At 37.2% G+C, this 19,945-nt stretch overlaps 1 protein-coding gene across 1 annotated transcript; it reads right to left on the bottom strand.

Moving 5' to 3' along the window:
• Positions 1–11,374: 11,374 nt before the first annotated feature.
• On the bottom strand, positions 11,375–14,830 carry LOC114297269 (thiamine thiazole synthase 1, chloroplastic). The gene is made up of 3 exons (XM_028241665.2): positions 14,271–14,830; positions 12,488–13,048; positions 11,375–11,938 (listed from the first exon to the last, which is right to left on the bottom strand). The coding sequence occupies exons 1-3, from the start codon at positions 14,775–14,777 to the stop codon at positions 11,777–11,779; spliced, it is 1,230 nt and encodes a 409-aa protein (XP_028097466.2). The 5' UTR covers positions 14,778–14,830; the 3' UTR covers positions 11,375–11,776.
• Between the last annotated feature and the right edge of the window lie 5,115 nt (positions 14,831–19,945).

Here is a 19,945-nt window from a genome sequence, read left to right as displayed (position 1 = left end):
CCTTCCCAGTATTTCCTCTGTAGTGTTGGACGCTCGAGCGTGAGGTTTGACGCTCGAGCGGGAGTTTGTGTGAGACGCTCGAGCGGGGAGTTGGACGCTCGATCAGGGGCCTGTTCTGCAAAACTTCTGGATGGTTGTATCCGCCGCTCGCGCGGGGTTTTTGGCGCTCGAGCGGGAGTCTGTGAGTGAGGCTTGAGCGGGGGTTTCCACGCTCGAGCGGGGCGACCTGTATAACACACCGAGATTCAGCTTTTTGAATCACTTTTTGATTTCCTTTCTTTCTCCCACTTTTCCGAAAAAGCCATTGGAGAGCACCTCACTCTAAAACCTAACTTCTCTCTTAGGATTGATCTAGCTAGAGTGTTTTCCTCACCTTGGGCCTTTGTAAGAAGTGTGTTGATTGTCGAGGGCTTCGTTGTGATCCAAGAAATTTGGGATTTGGAGCACTTTGATTTCGGGTTATCTTCTCCTTTTGAGTTCTCCATTTGAGGTAGGGATTCTCCTTATTCTTTTTCAATACTCCGTCTACAGATAGACATGTGGTAATTTTTGTATTGCATGAAAATTGTACCATGTTGGATTTGTTTGAAAATCATGAAATAAACCTAGGGTTGGTTGTGTGGAGAATGGTTTTGGCTTCATTGATTGTTGTCTTGGCTAAAATAAATATAAATTAGCATGTTGTAGTTAATAGAAGAAAAGCCCTAAATTATATTTTGGTTGGGTAAATTATAATGGGGGTTTGTTGACCATTGTGTGTAAATCTCTTTTGTCAAGATGAGTGTGGTAAGGGTGTTAATACCTAAAGGATTAACCATGGCTTTGGAGTTGATTTTGTGGAAACAAGATTAGTGGAGTTGGTTTTGTGATAACAAAAAGGAAATGGAATCGTTTTTGTGAAAATGAGGGAAGTGTTTTCGAAATAAGTTTGAGAATTGGACTGTTGTATCTTGAGTGTTGAACACACATGTAGAAGTTGTTTCTTTAACTACCATGTTAATATTGTTGTTGGGTTTGTGATTCATGATATTTGAGTCTTTTAATAGATGTACTAACTTTATGCATCTAGAGGTTTTGTCCTTGGTCATCGGTGGAGGATGACACGGTTGTGTAGAATTGTCGGGTTTGCATTTTGCCATTGATTAATTGAACATCGTATGTGATGAAGTGCTAGATACATTATATAAATGTATATTTGCTCGGAAGGAGATGGTTGTGTGTTCTTATGCTTTAACACATTGTTGATGTCTTGATAGTTTATGTATATGCATTATACATGTTGGTTATGCCTTGATGTGCTGTGATTGTTGGTGTTATGCCCCGCGCTGAGAATCAAAGGTATCATACCCTTCCAGCTAGCGACTGGAGAACTGACCATGCTGAGAATCAAAGGTGTCATACCCTTCCAGTTAGCACCTGGAGAACTGACTGTGCTAATAATCGAGGGTACCATATCCCTCCAGCTAGCACCTGGTAAACTGGCTTGTTGTTAATGTTGTTGAGTGGGGTGTATTGTTGGCTTACTACGCACATAGCTAGTAGAGTGAAATGGAATTGTTGTTGTTTCGTTGTAACTGAAAATATCATGGATTTGATTGGTTACAGTTCGGAGGACCGAGTTACTCCATTAGTTGATTGTATACATGTTGGTGGGTTGTAAATTTATATTTTTTTTACACAGATATGCATGTATAGTTATGATAGTAATGGAAACGAACCAAAATGTCATTTTTGTCTTTTGGAAAGTGTGGAGGAGAACGAATGTTTTTAAGATAAACATGTTTGAAAAGGTACATCTGAGTATGTATAGGAAATGGAAGAGGGTATCGGGCTTAGTGAGATTACTTCCTAAGTATTTGTTAATGTTATGAAAGATTGGGAATGGAGGTTAATGAAAGGAAAAAGGAAAGACAAACCACTCGTAGCGTTGAATGAAACGGTTGTTTTCGAGAAAAGTTCATACTTATATAATTTTGTATAAACTGTCACATTACTATTCTAGTATGAGAATGAGTGTTCCTGATCATAGCTATCTGTAAGTTGTTATTGTTGAGGATCATGTTGAGTTCCCTACTAGACCATATGTTCATCCCACGTTGTTAAAATCTTTTTCAGGTGTTGAGCTGAATGTGCTGCAAGATTTGGATCTATTCTGGCCACGGGGCCTCAGTTATGTTGGCGGAATGCCATTGTTGTAAAAGGGTTACACCCTTCTTCTTGTACCTTAAGTGATGTAAGCCCAAGGGCAATTTATTATGTATGTTCATGTAATATTTACTTTGCATACGAATGAGACTATTGTTAATCACTTCTACAGATTGAATGTATGAGTTTATTTCCGCATGTTATCCTTGAAATTTAATTAAGTTAATGAATTTGGTAATGACTTCGAGTAATAAAAAGTGGGGCGTGTCAGTCAATCAGCCATAGGTAGAGCACAGAGTCATATGTATAACGGTAAGTTACGACACAGTCGTCGTCGACATAACACCGTGAGACAACTACTCTCTAATGGAATTATTTCCATAGAATATGCTAAGTCTAAAGATAACATAGCGGATCCACTAACCAAAGGGTTAGCAAGAGAGTTAGTTGAGAATTCATCGAGGGAAATGGGACTTAAGCCTATTAAATAAGAGTTACCACAACGGCAACCCAACCTAGTTGACTGGAAATCGTAAGATTTAGGTTCAAAGGGACAACTGAGTTGTGAATAACTCAGAAGGATCACTGGGGAGTCTAACTCCTACCCATTTCTTTGATGAAATAATGATGTCTGCAGCGTTTGAGGTTAAGTAAAATTTTAATAATTCTTATATCTAGGTAAACCTAGTGGAGTATGGCAGGATACTCTTCATAAGAATCACCTATGTGAGTGTGAACTGGGCCGGTTCTATGAGATTTGTGAAGGGCTACAATTCTCTAGCGCACTCATGAAAGACCAGGTTGTTCAGGGCCAAAATGAACACAATAGTGAGAACTAAACTGTGTCTGGAGATATACTGTGTGAGTTCTATTATCTTGGTTTACACAAATGGCTGAACAGTTCAAGACATCATGTTCACTGATTAGCTAGTAAATCCGATAGTGTCTCACAAAAGAAGGTTCAAAGCCAAAAACTACCTATCCTTTGCAGAATATTTCCAATTTCTGTACTCTCTGTAATTAGATCATATTGTTGCATTTTTTCTCTGTCAAATTCCATTCATGTGGGGGATTGTTGGAAAAATGGTTTAATATAGGCATATTTTTTAGCTCAAAATTGAGTGGGCCCCAAACGTCTTTTGGGGTGGGTCCGAAGAGGTGATGTGTTCCTTGCCGCTCGTGGGTCCGAAGAGGTGATGTGTTCCTTGCCCCGTGGCAAGTCACACGGTGAAGACGGAACGTCAAAACCATTTATGAGTGAATGGGAAGTTGACGTCGTTTTCGGTTTTAACATTAATTTTTTAGATAAAAATTCTTTTGAATTTTTTCAATAAAAAATTATTGTGGGAATTTAATTTAATTCTAAATTCAAATTTTAGGTTCCTTAATAGTTTCCTAAAATTAGTACCTCTTCCTTTATTTATTAAACTAGTTTAATATATATATATATATATAAATATTTTAAATGGTTTAAACAATAAAGGTGAAACAGTTCCTTAACTGTTCCAACGGGTCCCTTTTCAATTTATTTGGAATTTTGTTCCTACTACGGTCTAAACCACACTTCAAATTTGAATAGTAGAAGGTGCACCTGTTCATAGGCTTTATGCACCTTTTCATTATTTATTTGGACCTGTTCGGGCAGTGGTTGGTTGCCTATATATACTGCCATAAATCCAGTATTTAGGACATCCGAAGAAATCAGTCTAAAATTTGTTCTTTCTGTCCGTTTGTAATCTTTAGTACATTATTCTTCATTTATAATTTTAGGAATAAATATTCAGAGAGTTAGAACACATGTTTGGTTCGCCGAACAAATTGTTTGGAGTACTACTACAATTTGTGAAGATCATTGTATCCTGGGAGATAGACGCCGCTCAACCGTAAGTACCGTAGCGGGGCGAATATGTCTTAAGGACAGAGTGTCACACACTCGACTTGGTCTTAATTATTATTCGGTTCAATAAATAAATCTGGTATGTTATTTATTTATTTTGTTTGAATTTATTTCAAGTTATTTTATTTACACAGAAGATTGTTCCAACAGCTTCACCTGCTGCTGCGCTGCGGTTCAGCTCGCACCTTCGTGCGCTTCCTTATTTGCATTATTTTGCTGATTCGTGGGTCATCCACGCCGACCTTAGACCATACCAATGCTTATTGGTGTTGTTTTTCACCCAGCTCTTTCTAGCTAATTTTGGTTTGTGCTGATTCAAACCGTTCATTAATTAGCTTTGTTTTCCTTTATTGCTTGTAAGTTCGTGGGTAAGTACTTAAAACCCCCCGTCTTGGACTCTACGTCTTTACTCAGAAATAATTCTTGATCTTACGAAATCCCTTCTCTAATACATTCCAAATTTGTGAACTCTGGTGGTAATTTTGATTTTAGTCCTGAGGCTTGCCAAAAAATCTTGAACTAGTGCTTTGTTGAATCTTGATAGACTTGTTGCAATGAATCTTAATCCTGTGCGTGTTGAAGACCATAGAGTTGTTGCAATTTGTTATTGTTAATGTTCGAGGGAATGAATTTGTTGAATCTTATAGACTCCGCAAATGAACTTCAGATTCTTGAACTTTACGAACATTTGCTTGAGAGAATAAAAAATGTTATTGTAAAAAATAGAGTCGTACATCGTTGTTTGTTAATCCAGTGGATAATTGAAGAAATAAATAATTGATATCAAAATTTTGTTTGAACATTGTTGCTTTACGTTGGCTTGAGAGGAACCGGCCCAGAGAGACAAAACCTTGATTGCTGTATTTTCATGAACTTGCTCGAAGGGATAGAATTGTTATAGCCAAAGTAGATCATTATTATTTGTTGATTGTGCCCCATTCCGATAATGCCTGAGTCATGATCTGAAATTGACATTGCTCATTTTGTTTGTCGGCTTTGCTATTTCAGGCGAATGAATTCTTGTAAGAACTTCACGACCTCGGTGCCCTCAAAACTCGCACTAATGAGAGCAAGTGCTGCTTCTTGTAAGTTTGAATGGAAACAAGACTGTCCCTCAGGAGTCCGAAAGTAGCACACACCCTACGTCAGCAAGAAAGATCCTGTTACCCAAAAGACAACCTAAGAGGGGGGTGAATTAGGTTTTTACAAATAAAAATAATAATACCCTAATAAAAATTATGACTAGCACAATAGATAAATATAGTTGGTGAAATAAAAATAATTAAAACAAGTGTTCTAACAACTATGCCAATTAATGATTTTAGCACAATAAAAATATGAAATATAGTTATGGCAATTTAAATAAAATAAAGAGATAAGGGAGAGAGAGGCAAACAAATTTATAGTGGTTTGGTTTCAACTCGGCCTATGTCTACTCCTCAAGCTTCACTTGAGATTTTCCACTATTCTCTAGCTTCACAGGGTACTAGCAACCTTTTCACAGATGGGGCAATTCTCCACAAATTTTACACAGACTTTCTAAGTCAAGAACACTGAGTGTACTACACTCTTACAAGGTTGAAAAGAATGTGTTTTTGCTTTCACAGAAAGTTACAAAAATTATCTCTCAAAGATAGATATAAAAATGAAGTTCTGATTTTTTTGTAAACCTCACACAGGAAAGATGGGCTTAAAGCGATACGACTTAATGTATAATTTCTGAGAGAGGATGTAAACAAAAATTGAAGAACATTTCTCAGAAAATTTTTCAAAGAATATATGTGAGTTATTATAGATCAAAGAATATTTTTTGGTTTTTCTTGTTACTTGTTTACATTAGAGGTTTTGGTATATATAATGAAACTTATAGCCGTTTATAGTATTTTATAGCCGTTGTGCTCCATCATTACTAATTTGAATATCTTCCACTCCATCATTACTAATTTGAATATCTTTCACTTGAACCTTTTGGCCTGCTGCTGTGTTGGGCTGTTTGAACCTTTGTTTTGGGTTGTTTGAACCTCTGGTTTGGGCATTATTTTTGGGTTGAAATGAACTCCTGATTTAAGCAAATATTAAATACATTCAAACAATATTTAGGAAAAAAGTTTAGATGAGAAATAATGGGACAAAATAAATTTTGATTTTATTTTTCACTTTCAAATAAATTAAAACATAATTTAAATAAATCATCAAAATAAATTTTAGATTCTATTAAAACATAATTAAATAAATTATCAAAAGAAATTTTGGATTCTATTTTTCTTTTTCAAATAAATTAAAATTAAATAAATCATCAAAATAAATTTTGGATTCTATTTTTCTCTTTCAAATAAATTAAAATATAATTAAATAAATCATCAAAATAAATAAGTCTAACAGATCCCTTTGGAAGGCACCTGGGTCTACCAAGCTTGCACCAACAGAAGTAAAGATTGTCTCTCGGAAGTCCGAGCGGAAGCAAGCTTGTCCCTCAGAAGTCTGAGGTTATCTCTCAGGAGTCCGAATAGTAGCACACACTTTAATTCGGCAAGAAAGATCCTTCTGGAAGGTAATCGAGTCTACCAAGCTTGCATCAACAAAAGTAAAGATTGTCTCTCAGGAGTTCAAGCGGAAGCAAGAGTGTCCCTCAGAAATCCGAGCGGAAGCAAGGCTGTCTCTTGGAAGTCTGAGTGGATGCACACTTCTACTTCGACAATTAATGGAAGTAAAGGCCATGTCTTCGGGGCCTTAAGAACCCACACTAATGAGAGTAAAGGTTACCCCTCAGAAGTCCGAACAGAAGCAAGGCTGTCCTTCAAGAGTCCGAATAGTAGCACATACCATACTTCGGCAAGAAAGATCCCTTCTAACACCGAGTCTCGAGGGCTGCTTTTCGGAAGTCCAAGTGAGAGCACATACTTTACTTCAATAAGAAAGATCCTCGAAGCTCGCACTGATGGAAGCGAGGTCTGTTCTTCGAAAGTCTGAATAGGAGCACACACTCTACTTCAACAAGAAAGATCCTCGAAGGTCGTACTGATGGAAACAAAGGTTGTCCCTCGAAAGTCTAAATGGAAGCAGGTGCTATCCCTCGAAAGTTCAGGTGGAAGCACACATCTTTCTTTGGCAAGAAGGATCTTTTCTGGTTGGCAACCGAGTCTATTACTCATCTTTCTTCTTCAAGAGCTCGCACTGATGGAAACAAGGGTTGTTCCTCGGAAGTCCAAATGGAAGCAAGGGCTATTCCTCGAAAGTCTGGGTGGAAGCACACTTCTTTCTTTGGCAAGAAAAATCCTTTATGGTTGGCAACCGAGTCTACCACTCCTTCTTTTTCTTCAAGGGGTGACAAAAAATTGAAAACTGTCTCAAGCAACATAACACAATGAAGATACACAATATAGAGAAAATAAATTTCTTCATAACATAAGAAATAAAGATAAAACTTCTTGGACAATGTAATAAATACAAATTGTAAATGTCATAGATAGACTTCTTCTATGGAATGTCGACTCCTGCTCTCCAGTCTCCAGTGTTACGAGGTTATTTGAAAAACTTTCACCAGTTGCTTAGGTTGTGGCTGTCATACGCCATCATAGCCACGCCTTCTAAGATATCCTGGGGCCCCTGTTCTTTGAACTTTAGCTCATCTACTTTGACTTTCTTTCTAAAGATCTTCTTAAGTGTCCGACACTTTTTTGTAGGATGTCCTAGTGATCGGTGAAAAATACAATAATTAGGGCCCTCGCGGTCATTTTTTCATAAAAGCTCTTCGATATGAGGCAATTTCAATTCCCCATCTGCCATTCATTCTTTGACTAGGGCCTTCACCTCCTCCATACTACATGGAAAATGAGTGTCATCTTCGTAGCTCTTTCTCTTCTGTCCTCTGGATCCCTCCCCCTGCGACTTTCAGGTAGAAGACGCAGAAGCCGCAGTGACAAAAGGTCCTCGGGATGACTTGAAGCTAGTTTTAGAACTAGTCTCGAACCCGATCTCCTAAGACTGAGGTATGTTGATGTTCCGAGATGCTTCAATTAGTGCCGAGAAGGTAAGTAGCTTGTGATTAACAAGAAGCATTTTGTACTCGTTTAATGCCCCTTTAACATAGATTTGGACCAAGTAGCTTTCCTCCACAGCCTCATGACAGGCCACGGCTTTGTCTTGGAACCTCTTCACATGTTCGAGAATGTCTTCACCCTCATGTTGCTTTTCCTTACATAGGGTAAGTGTGGTTTCTTGGCCACTTGAAAGAATTTGGCGTGGAATTTGTTAACCATATCTTCCCAACTTCAAATAGAGTTTGGGGCCAAGTTCACGTACCAACTATATGCTCGGTCGATGAGGGACTTGGAGAATTCTCTCAGTCGGAGGATATGATTTGAATCATGAATCCCCAAAGTCTCGATGAACCGAACAACATGTTCTCGAGCATTTCCTTGTTTGCCATCGAATTTGATGAACTTCGACACTATGTATCCCCCCGGGTATGGATAACTTAACATCTCGATACAGTATGGTGGCTTGACATCGGGATCGGGCAAAGAGGGTAAAGTCCTCCTGCCCCGTTCGAGATCGAACATGGCTTGCACATCGACGAGAGTGAAAAATTATTGAGGGAGAAAACTTGATAGTGGTATTCCTGGAACTTGGCTTGTAGACCCGAAGATTGAGCTTGGAGCGACTTGGTCATTTGGGTGTTGAGAATTCACCATCGGTGAAGACACATGACGATATTGGCTATCGGCACCTATGGACAAGCCATTTGATGATAGGACATTGAATTGGGTCCCATAAAGTCTATTGCATGCCGTGGCTATACTAGGTTGGGCTTGCAAACTCCGCATCGGTACCAAAGGAGACTCGCTCGATACATGAGTAGAATTTATAATCGGTGGAACAAAATTAGGTATGGATGGAGCACCATTTTGTAGGGAAATTTCTATGGGCCTTCCTTGAACTTCCATAGCCGTTGGAATACCATTCATCGCGCCGGAAACTCCTCCAACCACCACTAAACCATGGCTCGATCCTCTAGGTGCGTGATTTTGCGCTTCATGGGCCACAGGTGGGCCATGACTTGTTCCTCCTAGCACTTGATTTTGCACACCATTGTGATTAACTTCAGGGAGAATTCAGGGTGGGTTTTGATGGTTTTGACCATTCTCAACATCACCATGAAGTTGTTGATGCTTGTCGGCGCCGACTTGACCTCTATTTGTTGCCGGTGGTGCGAAATTCAAACTTATCACCAACCTAGTGCGGGTAAGATTTTGAAGGGTGATTAGAATCTCTTGTTGAGTGTGTTGGAGTCCTTGGCTGGCTTTAAGGATAGTAGGTGGGTCTTGAACTTGAGTCCTCTCATCACCACCATTGGAAGAGCCTTGTTGGGACTACCCTTGACCCTTTGGAATGATTAAGAATCATTGGTTAGATGTGGCTAAGAAGAAGGGTTTGCTGAGAGGTTGATCTCCTCTTCGGGATTTTCCTGATCCTCAGAGAGGTCACCTCCTTGGACAAGATAGTTAGAGAGAATATTCTCCGTGTGCCTTGCACATGGGCTCCATCCTATATCATGAGGTGCCTATAAATAACACTCACCCATAGCTTTACAAAGGATGGATTTTGGAGAGATAACTCTTGAGAAAAAAATTAATTTCCCTTCTTCATTATCTACCTTGAGAGTGAAAGTGGGAGATCCATGGGAGAGCCTTGCCATTATTTTCTCTCTAATTACTTTGCCTTCTTCTTCACCCAATCTCTTATCTCTATCATCTCTTTATTATTGTGTTTCTAGTTGCGACTGTTGAAGGATTTAAGCCTCTCATCATTTCTAGAGAATTCGAGTTTTCTTTGAAGATCTTCGAATTTCTAGATCACATTCTTGAACCCTCTCATACAATAACACACATAACTCCAAAAGAGAATCCCAAGCACAGTGATGGAAATGAAAGAGAGAGACACATGAGGAGGAGGAGGTGGTGGTGCTGTGGCACCACTATATAGTTGTTGTGTTCTTCTTTGTCATCAATTTATAGCAAGAGAAGAGAATGAGGTGCAATCCCAACACTACTACATAACCATCGTGCTGTTCTTATTCGTCGTTGATTAAAAAGAGAAATAGGTGGGTGGTAATAGGGAGGATGACAGATGGCTATGGAGCGGTGGAGAAAAGGGAATAAAGAGAGATGGTAAAAGAGAGTGATGTGAAAAAAGGAAAAGGAAGGAGAAAGAGAGGGGTTAATAAAGTATATGGTAAATTACAAATACACTCTCGAGATTTGCTTAAAATATAGATTGTCTTCTGTGGTTTGAAAAATTACAAATACCCCTTATTAAATTTTTTTATTTAACAGAATTAACTAAAAAATGAAATTCATAATTGCTCTCCTATACAATAATAAAATTACCTAAATTATTAATTGAAATATATTTTTAACATCATTAAAAACGGTTAATTGGCTTGATGATTTATTAATAAAAGGGGACGATTTGTTATGAAATTAAAAATCTCAGGAAGTAGAATGTAATTTTTAAAATCATATAAAGCGATTTATATTTTAAACAAACTTCACAGGGTGTATTTGTAATTCACCCTAAAGTATAATAAGATAAGATTGAGATGGATGGTTAATGGCTGATAAAGATGGTTATGATTAGGTGTGATTTGAGGTAGACTTTGAATTAATATAATGTTTGAAGAACTAATGACATATTATCATGTATTGTAAAAAAAATTCCTCAAATTATCTCTTTAAAAGAAAATGGATGAACAAATTAAATTGATATTAAATTAAAAAATCAATGTTTAAATTAAAAAAAATTAAATTTTGATTTATTACAAAAGTCATTTTTTTGGGTAGAATGCACTTGCCCTCTTTTTATGATTCTCTTATTTATCTAATTGTGCACCATTTATATGATGTAAATTTAAATTTTTTATTGTGTGCACCACAATCAAAATTAATCTACATCACATATTTCAAAATTTTGCCACTTTTATTGATCTTTTTTCAAGGACAACATTTGAACCATCTTCTCTTAGATGAACACAGCTTGTCACAATCTGTAGAATGCACTTGCCCTCTTTTTGTGATTCTCTTATTTATCTAATTGTGCACCATTTATATGATGTAAATTTAAATTTTTTATGGCGTGAACCACAATCAAAGTTAATCTACATCACATATTTCAAATTTTTGCCACTTTTATTGATCTCTTTTCAAGGACAACATTTGAACCATCTTCTCTTAGATGAACACAGCTTGTCACAATCTAATTGTGCACCATTTATATGATGTAAATTTAAATTTTTTATGGTGTGAACCACAATCAAAATTAATCTGCATTACATATTTCAAATTTTTGCCACTTTTATTGATCTTTTTTCAAGGACAACATTTGAACCATCTTCTCTTAGATGAGCACAGCTTGTCACAATCTACCTGAGAAGAGATCAAAACACTCTGGGGAGATCAAAACACTCGGACAAGAAAAGAGCAAAAACATGGAGATGAAAAAGATAGCATAGGCAGAGGAGCACAAAAACAAAAGGAACCAAGTGAAGCCATTCCCCAAATCCAACTTCCAAAACAAAGAAAAAAAGCAAAAGGGAAGAGAGAGACACAACATTCACAAAACTTGGCCTAATCACATCTAAAACCCATTTGAATAAGCTCATCCATTCCACCATTTCATCCCCATAACTACGTTCTTGGTGACCCTTTTCTTTATTCAACAGCATGTTGCTAAGCCTTAAGCATCTGCAGTTTCAGTGGTGTCTGCAGCGGCTAGGATCAGCTCGGGGTGAATGCTTCCGGTGTATGTTCCGTCGAGTGCATTCGGCAGTCCCAGTGACTGCAATGCTAGGTGAGCTGCCTTCTGTCCTGATATCATCATTGCTCCAAATGTTGGTCCCTGCATCACAAAAAACAAACATATATATATATATTAGCAGATATAAAAATGATTGCTTGTTTTAACTATTCACCCAGCACTGCATTCCAAATTAAGTCTGTTTGGTAAACTAGACAGCAAAAAAGAAAGAAATTTAAGATTAAGGTTTTTCATCAAGACAAGGACATAAAGAAATATTTGTAACTCTTTTATCATTGTGTTTGGATGAACAAGAAATAGAAAAAGGACAAATTTATCTTTTTATTTCCCATAAATGTATTTAGATGGACAATTTCGTAATTTGAAAAAAAACATTATACAACAATTTTTGTCTCTCAATCAGATCTCATCCATTTTGATGACAAACACAAAACATAAATTTTAAGAGAATTATTTTTCTCATCATTTCAAAAACACAAACAAAATTTGAAAAACAAAGCATGTCCCAAAGCATTTCATATCAAATTAAAACTATGAATACCAATCAGACAAAATTTGAAAAACAGAGTATCTACAAAAGCATCTCCGAAACATTCAAAAATAGGAAAATCAAAGCAAAAAGAGTTTTACCATTCTTGGGGATCCATCAATTTCTGCAACTTCCATGCCAGTAACAATCATCCCTGGCACAATCTCCCTCGTGAGCCTCACGATTGCATCCTCAGCAACATTCATGTCAAGTGCCTTCATCCCTGGCACGCTATCAATCATCCCAATACTCTTCAGCCTCTTAACACCGGTGGCTCCAAATGGCCCATCATGTCCACAAGAGCTCACAACCACCTTAGCCTCCATCACATTGGGGTCCATACACGACTGTGTGTCATGGTTCATGGACACCAAAGCCCAGTTGGTCACAACACCGCCAACTCTCCCTCCCTTCACGATCAAGTCCTCCACTGCAACGGCATTGAAGAGTTTCACATTTGGCCTGGCCAACAACTTGCTCATGATGGTTGAGGTGAACAGGGCTGCATGTTTGATCACGACATAGTCATCCTGTTCATCGTACTCGATCTCGAGCTCATTGAGGAAGAGATGTGCTGGCTTCCTAACCACCATAGCAGAGAAGAGTTGTCCGCCGAGCCACGCACCACCGCCGGGGCTGACAGATTGCTCAATGATTGCAACCTATTTAAAACAACACGATCATTTAGAATAGGAATCAATAAGAACATAGATAGGCAAATTAGGCCAGTAACATGTAGTTTGCATGTCAATTATAAATTTTATTTTTGAAATTCAACTAATGATGTAAAGTGAGTGATTGAGTAAAGAAAATCAAATTCGAATTAGTCCATTCTTCCTTTTAAATAGACTACTTTTTCTTTAATTTTTGTCCAAATAATTTTTTTTTTTAATATCAAAACTGAACTAAATTGACCAAAAAATCAGCAAAATTGATACAACTAGAGCTACAATAACCAAATTGATACAAACAGGGGACTGTGGGAAGAATTTATATTAAGGCTTCGTTTGGGAAGAGAGGTTGGGTTGGGTTTGGAATTATTTTAACCATAAAAAAACAAAATATGTTTTTTAATCCAACACATTCAATCCATAATCATTACATTCTTTCTTGCATGAAAAGTCAAAAAATCCTTTTCAAATGAGATTTTTTAGCCCTGAAAAAGTCAAAAAGGGAATCCACTTCCCAACAAACCCTAAAGATGACTTATTGGGCTCATTGGGTCCACTCTAGGGCACCCTTGACTTAAAAATGTAAAGGGTTGGGGGTCACAGTTGAAAGTAAAGGGATGAAAATGACATTCTGGTGGAAGTGTACGAGTAATAAGTGTAATTTACCTTTTTATAATGGAAAAATCTGAGGATTCTAGAATTAGGGTCTAAGCATTTATCAGAATGGTATGTGTGGTGAAGATTAAATGCAGAAAAATGCTAAATGTTTTACTAATGCTGGTTTTGGTTGGTGAATTTAGAAAGTGATTTGGAAAAGAAAATAAAAAAAAGCTAGATAAAATATACTTAAATTTCACCACGACGCACATCCATTTTCTCTTTCTCTCTCCAAATTTCTCAACTAAAGCACAGCCAAATATCTCAAAAGTGTGGAGACCCACACTTACATGGATGGATGTGAGACCCACATATAAACATTTGGTATGACATTTAATAAAATATTTAAGATCCTCGCATTACTCTTAAATGAATGAAGTGTACGATTCATGATTGAAATGAATTTGAATCATGGATGGTTGTTTCCGGGTAAATTCTAGGTAAGTAATTGTGGGTTTGTAGTATTGCTGTTTTATAATTGAAGAGGTCGATTATAAATGGGGGATAAACTGAAATTTTCTAACAATTTAGGGAGTTGTTGGGTAATTAATTTTACCTGAACTGATGGATTCTTGCTGAGCTCGTAAGCACAGGAAAGGCCAGCAGACCCGGCGCCGACGATGACAACATCGGTGTCGGCGTAGGTGATCATATCCATCATATACCTCCGGGTCATTTCCCGAGAAACGATGGATTCCTTGATTGGCTCAAACTTGAACGAGTTGAGATCGTATGAGGCGGACATGGAGATCGCGAGGTTCTGTGTGCCTGATTTGATAGGTTGGAGGAGGCGAGATGGGGAAGAAATCGGGACGCCATGGAAGGAGGAGTGGTCCAAGAAAGAGGTCTTGGTCTTGGGCTTGGAGGAGAGAGAAGAAGTGAGGGTTGTAGCCATTGTTGCCGTTGAAGAAAATTTAGGAGTTTTTTGAGGGTTTGGGGAGGATTGGGGAGAGACAGTCAGGAGTGGGGAGTGATATAAATGGAGGAATATGAGATGATGAGAATAATACCTGCTAGAGTGGGACACGTGTCGTGTGGAGAGGATAGGATTTGAAGGGTGCATAATAATGAATAGTTGGCCTTCTTGCTCTCTAGTGGGGACAGAAGTTATCGGGTGCTACACGGGTCCAATTTAATTGTGATTGATTTATGAAAAATTCTGGGGCCTTTAAATGCTTTATTAAATATTTTACCAAATGCCTAGTATGAGTGAGAGATTCACACTATATAGGTTTCATGGGAGTCTTATACCCATGTGAGAAATTTGATAAAATATTTAGTAAAACATTTGGAGTTCCTAATATTACTCTTGATTTTTTATGAATAAAGCTATACATACTAATTAGTACATTAATTAGTGTACTAACAAATAATGTGGTATAATTTTATTGGCTTTGAGTTTATATAATAAGTAGGGTCTATAATTTTGAAATTATAATACTATCGTATATGTTGATATACTAATTTGTATGCCAATTAATGTGTGTAACACCATTGATTTTTTTGTAGTAAAAATTATTTATTTTTTGTTGGATAAAGCTCGTCTCCGGTGGCTTTCAAATGGTTAATACAGTCTGCCGATCACTACCATTACCATCGACGAATGTCATTATTGCCAAACTTTTCAAGCTTCGATGCATTTCCTCTGCCCATTTTTTTCATCTTCTTTCTTTCTTTCTTCTAAACTTAGAGTTTCAAGTTGAAAGGTGTAAGGTCCCGGTGTCCCACATTGGGAATGGAGAGGGAGTTCTTGGGCTATAAAAGTAAAAACCTGAATCCTTATATAGCATCGACACCTTTTCCTGAGTGGTGAAATCCTTATTAGAACTCCCCAGTTAAGCGTGCTTATGCTGGAGCAGTTCTAGGATGGGTGACCCACTAGGAAGAATAAATCCGTGCAGGCGTGACCCAAAGCGAACAATATTGATGACATGTGAAGGGTTGGGGCGTTACAAATGGTATCAGAGCTGACTCTCTAGAGTACCAAGTATGGGCTCCTGACATCTCTTGGTGCATGTGGACGGGCTTGTGAGTTGGCAAGCTACTGCATAGGGACGTGCAGCCTTAAGGGGGGTGGATTGTAAGGTACCGGTGTCCCATATCGGGAATGAAGGGGAGTTCCTGGGCTATAAAAGTAAAAACCTGGACCCTTATATAGCATCGAGGCCTTTTTTCGAGTGGTGAAATCCCTATTAGAACTCCAAAGGTAAGCGTGCTTAGGCTGGAGTAATTTTGGGGTGGGTGACCCACTGGGAAGAACAAATCCATGCGGGCGTGGCCTAAAGCGGACAATATCGATGACATGTGAAGGGTTAGGGCGTTACAGAAGGCGGAGATGAGAGTGTTATGAAAGGGTGGCAGGAGAGTAAAAGAGAGAGTTGAGAGGGGATGGTGGTGGAGAAAAAGGTTTCGAATGAAGTATGTAGGGTTGAATCGTAGAGGAAGTGGCGACAAAAAGGGATCGAAAAGGGCGATTTTTGTGATAGTTGGGGCGAGAGGGGTTAGGAAAAAATATTGCAAGAACGTCGACAAGAGAGGGTTAAAAAGGTTATGATGGTGGAAAAAGGAATAGGGAAAGGGGTAGCTAGGAAAGGAATTAGGAAGGGAGATGGCAGTAATGGCAACGGTTGATAGTAGCAATCACTCTGTTTGGTTTCAATTTTTAAGATTCACTTTTCAGAAAATTTTACTTTTTTGTTTTTGGTATTTTTTGTTTTCATTGATTTTTTAAAAATATTTTAAGCATTTTTTTTTAAAATTTTTAGACACACCTAACATAATTACACTTAAAAAGTAGAGTTAATTACCAAAAAGTCCTATCTATATATTTGGTGGTAGTTTAGGTTCTGTCAAAATTTTTTGAACCAATAAGTCCCATTTATAGGTAAAAAGACGTTTTGCCATTTAATCCCAAAACTGAGAATGTTCTCAATTTCAAAATTGAGAATGTTCTCAATTTTTAAAACAGAGAATGATTTCAGTATATAATTATCAAAACTAATAAATTTCTGTTTGGCTTTTGAGCAAAGTATGGGATTGAAAAAAAAGATAATTCTGCGAACCTGACACATTAGATTGCTGAATTGAGTTTTTTTTCATGATTAAAATTGAGAATATTATAAACTGAGAATCTTCTCAATTTCAAAAAACTTTTGCAAATTCAATAAAATTTGATAATCTACAACAAAATTTATGAAACTATTCGGTATTACCTATTTAAAAATAAAAAATAAAAAAAGTTTACACTATCAAAATTTGAAGTAAATGCAAATTCGATGACACAACGTAGTAAATCGAAAGGGCCACAAGCAAATGACAGCTCGCTCTCTGTCTAGCAAAGTAGGAATTCAATTCCCACCATTTTTCCATAACCCCCCACACCAAACACACCTGTCCCTGTGAAACTGTGTCGTATACATACATGTATGTATAAAGAGAGAAACTAGACACAGACAGACCTAGAGAGAGAGAGAGGGGTTCAACATCTATCACCATCAAGGAGCTCAGGCAAATTGTCTCTGCTCACGATTCGGCCAAGAAAACACTGTCGGAGAACAATGGGTTTTGTCTGATTTCTTCATTGTTGGGTCATTTCACAACTCATGCTGTTGGCTCGGAGGCTATTGGGATTCTTGTGAATTTCGATCTCGATTCGGAATCGATAACCAATTTGATGCAACCTGCGAAGGTATCGTTAATGGTGGACATGTTGAATGAAGGAGCAAATAATTGGTCTTGGAAGGGTAAATTGGTCTATTAAAAATTAATGGGACTGGAAGGAGCAAATAATTTTATCTAGGACCTAATGGAGTATAAGTTCACAAAATGGGACTTGTCTGTAAATGCCCCTAAAAAGTATAATATTTGTTAAAAAAGCAGACGGGCCATTTTGAGAAGCTCATCTCTGGATGACTTGGACTTTGGCTTGGGCTTATCCTTTGACTTAGATTTATTCTCTGAGTTGGGCTTAGCAGTGCTGGGCTTTACAGATGATGATTTATCCTTTGATTTAGCCTTTAACTTGGATGACTTGGGCTCAGAAGAACTAGAAGTTGGGCTTCCAAGATTAACAGTAGGAAGTTGGCTTCCTTGGATAATTGAAGCAGTTGGGTTCTGCTGAGCTTTAACCATAGCAGGAGTAGGAGCATGAATGTTAACCGTGAACTCAGTTTGAACAAGTTCAACAATGCGGGGAATTTTGTAATTATCCTACCATTTAACCGAATGTATCCATTGAACCACATCATCAGAAATACCATAGTGCCATTTAAATATCCAAGGGATTTTATATTTGGATATAAAAATTAGCAATTGAGGGAACTTCTTCTGTTGTAGAGTAAAGGAGAAAACAGTTGAATAATAGTTAGCCTGTTCCAGCACAATGGCTGGGAAGATATCTGAAATGGCACCATAATGAGTCCACCATCTCAGAAACCAAGAGAGTAATTCAGATTTAAACTTTTGATCAAATTGAAGAAACCAGGAGTGACTGAATGTATCAGTTTGATAGAGGAATATTTTAAACCAGGCATCAATATAGTCATAATAACTATATTGAAGGGAGTGATTAGGCAAATCTTGAAGCTGATAAGAAGAACCCCATTCAGCTAAGGAAACAATGTTATGAATATAGAGAGAATGATAGACAACTTTACTAGTATAGGTACGGTCATAGATAGGTTTAATCACAATTGATTGGTGGTTGAACAGGATGTCTTTATAGAAAGTAATGGTTTTTGCTGGATGCATGGGAACAAAATGACATCCAAGAGGAAAATAAGATTTAACCAAGTCATTAACAGACTGACTCTTTGGGTGACTGGGTTCTTTGAAAAACAGATTAGTAGTTGTAGATTTAACATAATTAGATTGGGTTGTTTTAATAGCATTAGGAGGATATGGAGTAACTGCTTGGCTGGAAGAAGCAAAAGGATCAGTAGCCAAAGTACAAGTGTATCTAGGTTTAGAAATGTTACCAAGGACTTGGTAACGGTTAATCATTTCAATAGGATGGTATTGGGTTACGAGCTCCAAAGGAGAAGGAACGAAAGGTTGACTAGATGAGACCAAGGTTTTGGAAGGAGGCCTGGGGCGTAACATCTGTTGAATAGAAATAAAGGTTAGCAACAAAACTTAACAACCACTGAGGAGATCTAAATAAGCTTGATGGCAATCCAAATAGTTGTAATAGTCAGCAAGTAAATGGCGACGAGCTTGGATTTGATGATAGTTAATATATTGAGCACGGGGTGTGGTTTTTCTGGTTGATTTTAGTCGAGCAATACGGTATGTAGTTTGGTGTATCAAGGTAGTGTAATAGGTAATTTGGGTTTTATGGTAAGAGATAAAAGGAGTGGCCATGCCTATCCCCCCTGTAAAAATTCGCGGGTAAGAAAATCGGGAATAGAATTTTGACAACCACGTATATATTCAATATCAAAATAAAAAATACTTAAAATAGATTGCCGACGAGCAAAAATTTGCTTACTAGTAAGATTTTGAACATCTTTTTCTAAAACATATTTAGTAGATTTACAATCAACACAAAGTAAAAACTTTTGATTTAAATTATCATCTTGAAATTTACTAATACATAAAACAGTAGATAAAATTTCTTTTTTAATAGTACTATAATTTAATTGTGTTTTATTCCAGACACCAGAGTGATAACGAACAATTTGTTCAAATGATTGAGGGGTGACTTTCTGGAGAAGAATGCTACCATAACCAATATCAGAAGCATCAGTTTGAATAATTTTGAATGAATTTTCAGTAGGAATACCAAGACAAGGAAGAGACTTAACATATTGTTTGATTTGTTTAACAATGGAAGTATGAACAGAAGACCAAGGAGGGGGATTATCTTTCAATCGATCAAACAGAGGTTGACAAGTTTTCCTAAGGTTTTTGTAAAACTTAGCAATGTAATTAAGGGAACCTAAGAACCATTGTAATTGGTTTTTATCTAAAATTTCATCAGGAAACTTAGACGCAAATTCAATAGAACGACTAATAGGTAAAACAGTATTTTGGTGGATATCATATCCTAAAAATCTAATTTTAGTTTGAAACAATTTAATCTTAGGAGCAGATATAACTAGACCATGACTTTTAATAGTGTAAAAGAATGCAGTTAAATATTTCCAATGTTCATTAAGTGATTTGGAAAAAATTAATATATCATCAATATAAGCTATGAAGAAATGACTAAATGGGTTAAATATATCATTC

This window comes from Camellia sinensis, chromosome 7 (genome assembly GCF_055761805.1).
Source record: "Camellia sinensis isolate YWXY chromosome 7, ASM5576180v1, whole genome shotgun sequence".
Classification (NCBI taxonomy): domain Eukaryota; kingdom Viridiplantae; phylum Streptophyta; class Magnoliopsida; order Ericales; family Theaceae; genus Camellia; species Camellia sinensis.
This window is presented reverse-complemented; position numbering and strand designations above follow the sequence as displayed.

What these genes read in the sequence shown, in the direction of transcription:
- LOC114297269 (XM_028241665.2), bottom strand. Translation starts at nt 14,777, where the DNA reads ATGCACCCTTCAAATCCTATCCTCTCCACACGACACGTGTCCCACTCT. An exon ending in GCAAGAATCCATCAGTTCAG is followed by an intron (nt 13,049 to 14,270) that starts GTAAAATTAATT and finishes TGTTTTAAATAG; the next exon opens with GTTGCAATCATTGAGCAATC. An exon ending in TTGATGGATCCCCAAGAATG is followed by an intron (nt 11,939 to 12,487) that starts GTAAAACTCTTT and finishes TTTGTGATGCAG; the next exon opens with GGACCAACATTTGGAGCAAT.